This window comes from Elephantulus edwardii, unplaced genomic scaffold (genome assembly GCF_000299155.1).
Source record: "Elephantulus edwardii isolate Elephantulus edwardi_28Jun2011 unplaced genomic scaffold, EleEdw1.0 scaffold00007, whole genome shotgun sequence".
Taxonomy (NCBI): domain Eukaryota; kingdom Metazoa; phylum Chordata; class Mammalia; order Macroscelidea; family Macroscelididae; genus Elephantulus; species Elephantulus edwardii.
Genome location: NW_006399757.1, coordinates 24,874,366 through 24,883,792, shown reverse-complemented (window position 1 = coordinate 24,883,792; position 9,427 = coordinate 24,874,366). Strand labels below are relative to the sequence as shown.

General features: G+C 36.9%; 1 protein-coding gene across 3 annotated transcripts in view; it reads right to left on the bottom strand.

Annotated features, from left to right (window-relative positions):
• KLHL7 (kelch-like family member 7) overlaps positions 1-9,427 on the bottom strand; it is an 81,562-nt gene that overhangs the window by 52,407 nt on the left and 19,728 nt on the right. For 2 of the 3 annotated variants that reach the window (XM_006880291.1, XM_006880292.1), the window contains exons 2-4: positions 6,835-6,937; positions 5,646-5,739; positions 5,103-5,227 (exon numbers count right to left, since the gene is read on the bottom strand). In XM_006880291.1, coding sequence (XP_006880353.1) covers positions 5,103-5,227; positions 5,646-5,739; positions 6,835-6,937 — 322 coding nt within the window. The remainder of the gene's footprint in view (positions 1-5,102; positions 5,228-5,645; positions 5,740-6,834; positions 6,938-9,427) is intronic. The other variant, XM_006880293.1, reaches the window with a different exon arrangement.

Genomic DNA, 9,427 nt, shown 5'->3' with positions numbered 1-9,427 from the left:
AAATGAAAAATAAATAAAATATTAAAAAAAAAAGATGCTCTTTGAAATTTTCTGTTCAGCTTTCTTACCTCAGCCATCCTTCCCCTTGCTTTGGGTTCTTTTGGCCCAATATATGTTTCAGAATCTTTTCTGACATCCATGTTGATCTTTTCTTCCTTTCATGCGCTTGTAATGATATTTTGATATCTTCATAAATGAGATCTTTTCACAGCTTCTCTAGTCTTCAGTCATTAGTGTTCAATGCATTAAATCTATTACGATGGTTTTCTTCAATTTGTCATTTCTGGCTATTAGAACATGTGATTATATTTTAGTTCTTGTTTTAATTTTCTTCACCTTTAATCTGAATTTGTATGGTTCGTTCCAGTCAGCCCTTGGCCTGTTTTTGACTTCTGATAATGAGCTTCTCCATGGATTCTTTCCATAGATATAGTCCACCTGATTCTTGTGGAGAGGTCCACGTATAGAGTAGCTGTTTACATTTTCTTTTTAAAAAAAGTATTTGCAATGAATAAATCATTGATTGTACAAAACTCTATTATTTCATCTTCAGGCTGATTTCTGTCACCAAGGTTGTATTTTCAAACTACCAATCCTTTTTTGTTTCCAACTTCTGCAGCGTTCTAGTTACTAATTATTAATGCATCTTCACTGCATGTTCGATCAATTTCAGACTGCAAAAGTTAGCATAAATCCTCAATTTCTTCACCTTTGGCTTCAGTGGCTGGTGCATATATCTGAATAATAATTGTATTAAAAGTACTTTCTTGTATGTGTATAGATAATATCCTATATCACTCACAGTATTTCTGGATGGATCATGAAATGCACCTTTTGAGGAGGAATGCCACACCATTCCTTTTCAATTTGTTATTTCTGGCTATTAGAACATGTGATTATCAATTAAAAATTACTAATACCAGTCCATTTACACTCACTAATGCCTAGGATGCCAATCTTTAAGCCCACTTAATTTTTACCAACTTTCAGCTTTCCTAGATCCATACTTCATCCATTTTATGTTCTAATTATTAGTGGATTGACTTAATTGGATACTTACACATACAAACACATAAACTGTAAGTTTATTTTAATGTCTCTTTGAAGGTACTTTTCTAAATAAGTACTCAGTTAAATTTCTAAATGTACAGGAAAGGGTGAGGTAAAAAACTGCCAGCTTTTTGTGGCTAATTTCTGGTTTTACTGCACTTGTTGTGTACCGTCGAATCAGATCTGACTGGCACAGGAAGAGACTGCACTTCCTTCTCCAGCAGAGCATCTGATGGATTCAAACTACATGCCTTCGGTACGCAGGACAGCTTCTTGCCACTAGGCCACCAGAGCTCCCTTGGTTTTACTGCATTTTTACCAGAGAATGTTGGTTGTCTCCGACTCTCTTCTTTTAGTTACTTAAGATTTTCTGTCTCTAGTGATCAGAGCAGTATCTGTAAATATTCCAAAGATGTCTGAAAAGAATTTGGTTTTTTCTGATTCTTGGATAAACATTATGCAATACATATATCTGGAAAGATTTGTGTTATTCAAATATTTACAACTTTCCCAAGTTTGAGGTTTGGATAATTTTATGAGTTATTAAACAGCTTTTCAATAAAATTCTCTTCTTTTTAAACTGGTCAAACTCCATGAATCTTGACATCAACTAAGAAGATCCTTGAGATCTTTACCATGCTTTTCTCAGAAAGGAAAAGGTAAGTGGTGTTGAATTGACTACTTCTGATAACAACTCTATGAACAACGTATTGTAACTTCCCTTGAAAGATCCCAAATAAATAATGTCTTGGATTAAAATTCTTTTTTCCTCTCCTTATCATTTGCAGAGAAACCTTCGTGGTGTAGTGGTTAAAATATTCAGCTGGTCCAATAGCTGCTCCAAGGAAGGGAGATTGTGGCAATTTGCTTTAGATGTCTTTGGAAATTTCCAGCCAGAGCTGGGTTATTTATATAAATTTTCACAATTCTATGGGTCAGGTAAGTGGCTCTTATAGTTTGGGCTGGTGTAGCTTATCTCTGCTCTCAGTCAGTTACTTGATGAGATGGCATAGAATAGCCTCACTCACATATCTATACTAGGCATGCTTGTTGGTCCAGGAAGTCTCTGCTTGGATAACTTATCTCTCTACCCTAAGGGTCTCTAGCCTTCTTTTAAAAAAATTCCCAGTAGCAGGGAGCCCTGGTGGCCTAGTGGCAAGAAGCTGCACTGCAATCCCAGAGGTACACGGTGCTAATCTACCAGATGCTCTGCTGGGGAAGGAGGGGCAATCTCCTTCTGTACCAGTAAGATCCGATTTGACAGTACACACACAAAATTAAAAATTCCCAGCAGCAAAGCAGCTCTAGGACATAAGCAACTTTCAATTCTCTGTTCTTGTCTTATCTGTTAATTGGTGAAAATAAATCCAAGGCCAAGCAATGATTATGAAAGAAGAAAATCATCTCTCCTTTAACTGGAAAAGCTATCAAGTCTTATCACAAAGGGATGTACACATAGGGATAAAAAAAAGAAATTCTCCTTTTAAAAAAATTATCATACCTCTTTGAAGGTTTAAAAATTATTTTTCTGATTAAATGCTTTTTAATTGTGGTAAACTATATGCAACATGTAAGTTACTATTAGGGTCATTTAGTACATTCAGTGCTGTTCCACTATCTAGTTATATAACATTTCATCATCTCAGATCAGGTAAGGAGCTCTAGTGGAACAATGTGTTACAAGCTGCACTGCAAATTGAAAGACTGGGAGTCTGACAATCACCCACCAGATGTTTCTGTAGGAGAAACTTGAACAGTATCTTCCTGCAAAAACTTACAGCTTCAGAAATGTGATGGAGGCTCAATATAAATCTGAATCGACTTGTCCATAAATGGGTTTGTTTGTGTATTTTCTCTTGATTTTTGTAAATGAACAATGAATATTGTAGTTCACTGATTGGACCTTGCACTCAGTAAAATTTATTCATCTGTTCCTTTTGGAACTGCTACTTCACACTAAGAACACCCTTACATGTATTTTTCCTAGGCTTTCTTAATCTGGAAGCTCCATTGCCACCTGTTCACTGTGGGTGATACTGATGGCCAAGCCACCACAGTAGGACAAACTGATAGGTGGCGGTGAGTGGACAGACTAGAAGCAAAGCCTGGCAATCTATTTCTGGCACACAGCTGAAATGACTCAAACCTGCTGGTGATTGCAAGGATGACATAGAACCAGACAATGTTCTATTATGTTTACATGAGGTTGCCTTAAGTTAGAATTTACTTGCTGGCAATTCACAACAATCATCTCCCTTCGTGTCTTTTATCTTTTTACTAATGAATTCCATTTCTTTTTATTATTTTTTCTATGCCCTAAGGTAGTTTCTTGTTTGATGGTCCCTAACTTTTTTAAAAGTAATATACTATTTTCCAATTAAGTTGAATTTTGTAACTAAAAAGCTATGTGGCTCCCCCCTCTTCAAGAGCATCCTTTGTACATTTAAGTTTCTATTTCTTACATTTAAATTGTCTTCAGGAGTCATTCATTTCTGTTGTTAGCTTTCTCTCCCTGAAACTACCAGGTATCCTCTATATCATCTCTGTTCAATTGCACAAATGGCTCTAGATTCCTCTAGTACTTGTGGGAATCACATTGTTCTGATTTCTCAGACAGCAGAGTACTGACAAGAAGTGAAACCTAAGACACAGTTTTTCTCCAGCTTGTCCCCAGAGAGAGCCAAGCCTAGAGCCAAACAGAAAGCAGATGCAGTCCCCTGGGCACTGAGTGGCTGGGTCACTGTTTTCACTCAAGGCTTAACTAGGACTTAGGTTGCAGGGCTTTCCTTCCAGGTCTGGAAAAAATCATGACAAAACTATTTCGATGTAAAACTGAAAAGGCCTCCTCTGAAGCCTAAAGATTCAACTCCTTGCTAGTAAGTCAGAATCAACTCATAGCTGAACCTTCATGGGATTCTAAGACTGTAGGAGGAAACTACCCATCATTCTCCTGTGGGGCTGCTGGTGGATTTAAACCATGAAAGAAATGCAGGATTTGAGTTAGCAGCCCAACTCGTAACTGACACCACCAGAACTGCTCAAAACCCAAAAAATACTTAGCATCAATGTACTCACTTCAGGTCGTTTACTTTACCTCCACATCTACTCTCTCTACTTTAGCTGGTTTTTTTTTTTTGTAGATGGATCAATAAGTAGAGAATAAGAATAGTACACTCACTCAAGTCATGATCTTCCAAGAGTATCCTTCAAGTAATTACGTTCTTATATTTTAAAAAAAAATCTGTTTATAAATGTAGAAATGTAAATCTCAGGAACACAGGATTTTATTGACGAATGGATCCTAAACTATGGGCCAGCAAAATGAGGTCTCTTGTCAGATGAAATTGAAGGCAAATCTTTTATGTCCTGATCTTTTTGAAATGCTACCTTTTTAGTCAATACAATCATTTGCAGAGGTATTGTTCTTCCTGCTTCCGTCCAGTCCAATTCCTTTTCTGGTATCAGGCCAAATCTCATTCTCTTTGCCTTGTTTTTCTATCATCACCACCTGCCATCAAGGTGATTCTGACTCATGGTGGCTCCATGTTATGTCGGAATTTAACTCTAAAGGGTTTTCAGTGACTGACTTTTGGAAGTAGTTTACCAGGTCTTTCTTTCAAGCTCCCTCTGGGTAAACTACATTATTTGAATTCCAAACCCAGCTTCCCTATGTGCTAGCTATGTGACCTGAGGCATGTTTCATAACCTCAAATTTCCTCCTCTGTGAAGTGGAGAAGATGTGTCTATATGAGTATTAGAGACAATCCAAGTAAAATATCTAGCATATTACAAGTACTTAAAAAAAAGTAAGCGTTCTTATTTATGTCATCACATACCGAGAGTACTCCTTACTCCTTATTCTAGATAAACAACAAATATTAAAGACACTTTCTATTCTGTAAACTGTTGTTATAGTCTTTAATGGGCCTATCACTATCTAGGTTAATATGTACCTCTCAAGCTCCTCTTAAAATGGTTGGTTTTTTTTTGTGGCAAAACAAAGACTCTTTAGACTCTTTTTTCTTTATTAAAATACACATCTAGTTTCTTACCAAGACAATTTGAAGCATCAACTTGTTCTTTCAAAAAATCAACACACATTTTCTTCACAGGTTCAATCTGGTACTGGTTTGCCGCATCTAACAAAGACTGCACGTTATTGCTGTTTACAGAAATCCTGTAAATTAGAGTGAATTATTAATCTTCCACAATATTTTAATTACTTAAATAAGTAACTTAAATAATATTACCATAGAATATATTCTACTAGTAACTGAAAACAGTATAGACTCCTATGTTTTCCAATGCTTGTAATTCTTCATTCGAAAACATTTGGAGCGTTTCAGTTAGAAGAACGCTTTGCTATGAGAGATACCAACTTTATTGCTCTACAACATAAACAATTCTTTTTTTAAAAAAATTTTTAAAAATGATTTTATTTTACTATTTTTTGTGTGTACCGTCAAATCAGATCTGATTGGTACAGGAGGAGATTGCCCCACCTTCTCCAACAGAGCATCTGGTGGATTCGAACCGCATCCCTCTGGGATTGCAGTGCAGCTTCTTGCCACTAACAGAAACAATTCTTAACTTACCTGGCAGTATAAGCAAATTCCACAAGCTGTTCAATAATGTCAGGTTCGGCATCTTTGAGTTCTACTTCAAAGGACTTTGATTCAAGCATGTTAGCTAAAATGAAAAGAATAGCACAAATGGCATCAGTACTACCACTAGGTTAGCTGCAGAATCAGCCGTCCAGGTCCTGTTAAATATGAAAAGAACAATTCTCTGAAAATATGCTGGAAAGCCTAACATTTCTATAATAGATGAAAATTCCTTCTCTATACTCATTCTGTACCTTAAATGAAAAAAGATTTTAACATCTTGGTGTTATGATAACTTGGTGACCTATGTGACAGAATAAAAGGTTTTCAGGCTGCGATCTCTGGGGGAGCATATTGTCAGATTGTCTTGCTGTGAATCACTGGGTGGATTCAAATCACCAACCTTTCCATTAGCAGTCAAATGCTTAACCCTTTTCACCAAGGCATCTTTAAAAACAAAAAAGTGCTCAGGTGAAAGTCACAAAACTAGATTTCTGAAATAGCCTAGTATTCTTTTAAACTGCTATTAGTGTTCTTGTGATGTAGCATGAATAAACCTATAGAAATACTGAGAATAATTATATGTAGCTTGCAAAACTCTAATATATTTTAAAAACATTGCTTAGCAACAAGTGCTCCAAAGAGAAAACGTGAGGAAAATTCATTTTATAACCAGATTATAACTCATACACAGTACTAAACAGAATTATAACTTGGACTCAGTTCCTAACAACTTCAAATCTATGGTTTATCACAGTATATATAGTAAAACCTGCAAAAGCTGATGATTGCCTAAGGTTGAAACTTGTCAGAAAAGGAAACTAAAATTAGGGATAAGATATCCTACTACCAAAGGTGGAAACACAGTTATACTCAGAGAAACAAGGCCTTCTCATTGCACTTCAGCTCTGAGAGAATTCACTGTGTTAGCCATATGTGATCTCTCATTTTCTTTCTTCTTTGGGGGTGTGTGTGTGTGTGTAACTTCCTAAACAATATGCCATGAGATTTATCTGTTGATCAGATTGATCTTTGATCAATCATCCTGATGATCATTGTTCTATTTATTTGCTATTCTGTGGCCTTAAATTCCCAAGCACTTTAAAAATTAGGAGACTGGCATAATTTCATATAGACTCCAAAGAAAAAATAAAGACATGTTTCACCAACAGACACCTACTTGTGAACATTAGGTTGAAAAAATGACTGGCTGCAGCAAGGACAACACGATGAGCAGGTATCTTTCTTTCCTGGACCATCAGGATCACATCACACAATGTTTTCTAATTGAAAGAAAAAAAAAAAAATTAAAAGGGCTGTAGAAAGTCTAGTAACATGTAACAGATGCTTAGCAAATATTTTGCTTCTACTTAAGTCCAGTCTTTTTCCAGCCCAGAATGCTTATAAAGCATGTGGAAGAAGGATTTATAGAACTGCCATCATGTAGTATCTAGAACAAATAAGAGCAAAGAAAAAAAACAACCCACAGAAAAATCAGTCTAAAAGACTCAACTGTACCACCTAACCCTTATAAGTTTGAGATAAAAAGAAATGGACAGTATTCAGTTACCTTTAACAGATGTAAAAGGGATCAGGATAGAGGGTCCTGGATAGAACGGGGTGGGGTGGGGGAATGTGGAGGAAAATGCAAGAACACAAAAGTGGCCGGACTTGTTAGTTTAATAGAGATTAGTGGAACCTTGGATTATAGCCCTCCTGACCATGCTAGCCTGGAACTGAACTTACCACTGCGGCTTAAGTTCTAGCCAAACAACAAATAGTCTTATAAAGTGCCCAGTAAAACTGGAGAGGTATCCACTCCTTAGAACAATCAAGCATACAAGATCAAAACGGCAGCATTTTCCAAGGAAGACAATGCACAAGGCAGGCAGGGATAAGAAAAGGATAAATGGAAACAATCATAAGAGGAAATGGAAAGAGTGCCATACAAATGTGGGGACTATAATTAATGTCATAAGACAAACTTCATGAATGGTTGCATGTAAAACCATTTTGCTCTGTAAACTTTCATTTAAAACATTTAAGAACTGTAAAAGCAAAAATTTAAACTTTTCTTAAATGCTATAACCCATTAGTTTAGAACTCATTTCCACCTTGTATTAGATGAGCCACATCCATCTAATCTTACCAAGTTCCCAGGAGTCAGACCTTTATCTGACTCTTCTTCTGATGACCCCACAGAAATTGTCTGAATAATTTCTAGATATCAATAAACAGAAGATGAATACATTGGTGGGAAAGAACTGAGTTCTAAGGCACCGCAAGCTTTGGCGGGCTACTAGGAAGAGAGCTGCTTTGACAACTCAAAGGGGGGCTACAAGAATCCACCAGCTTCTCTGAAGGAGAAAGTAGCTTCTTCTCTGAAGGAGAAAGAAAGATGGACAGTTGCCTCCCATGCACAATTTATAGTCTGAAAACCTTCTGGAAGGTTAAGAATTAATTGCTTCCCAATAGATAGAAATGAGTTTTTTGAGTTCAAGTAGTCAGTAAACTTTGGAATCAGGAAGAAAAATTCTTTGGGAAAGTGAGAGTGGGCTAGGGACGAGAGATGCGGTGTGGGTAGTTTTGTTGGTTTTCTTTTTAAAATAAATTCTAATTTCATGGTGAGCTTTTATGATTTTTAGCGACCCTAAAAACAACAGATCTAAACCCTGTCATGTACTGTGCCGTCCTCATCATCTCTGTCACTGGGGCCCATGGCAGCAGTCACTGTGACAATCTACCTGATTGAGAGTCTTTCTCTTTTCTACCTTCCACTTTTCCAAGCATGAAGTTCCTCTCCAAGTACTGGCCTCTCTTAATAACATGCCCTAAGTATGTGAGGCAAAGCATTGTCATCTTTGCCTCCAAGAAGCACTTTCGCTGAACATTAGGACATATTTGTTTGTTCTTTTGGCCATGGGATATTCAGTACTCGTCTCCAATACCACAGCTCGAAGGTGTCAATTCTTATTCTATCATTCTTATTGTTCAGCTCTCAGATACATAGGAAGTGACTGAAAAGACCATGGCCAGAATCAGGCACACCTTAGTCTTCAGACACTGTTGCTCTTCAGAATTTGGAGATGTCCTTGACAGCAGACTTTCCCAGTGCAATACGTATCTTGATCTCATGACTGCAGGTGCCAAAGATATGAACTGTGGATCCAAGTACAATGAATTTGCTGACAGTTTCAATCCTTTCTCCACCTATCATGATGTAGATGGGGGGAAATAAATGGCTGCTGATAGGAAGTTACAGAAAATGCAGGATTAAACAGAAATTGGACAAAACCTTTTCCTACAGTAGTAAGAATGTAAGGAATTTTGTTGTCTTTTTTTTAAAACTCATTTCTTTGGATAATTTTTTCACGGCGAGTTAAGAAATCCTGGAGTCAAAGAGAAACCTGACATCAGATGACACTGAGGGAGTATATTTGGGAGCTTTGAGGATAAAATGTGAAAACAGCAAATTTAGGAGAAGAGGAAATTATGGTTTGGTATGCCTGTCTCCTTCCTCCACTTTCTGGTTTCACCAATCTGTAACGACCCCCTTCCTTGCTTGTCTTTCAGAGGTGTGCTCCTTGAGATTAGGTTGCAGGAAACCAAGAGGTACAAAATGCTGCTATTCTGGCTTTGTGATATAACTGTAATTTCTAAGGAGTTTTTGAATAACAGACTTACGGTAAGTTAAGGAAACAAGAGAGCTGGCAAGTGACTCCCATAAATATTATACCCTAGAAAGATAATGTATGGGGATGCTATATATGTGT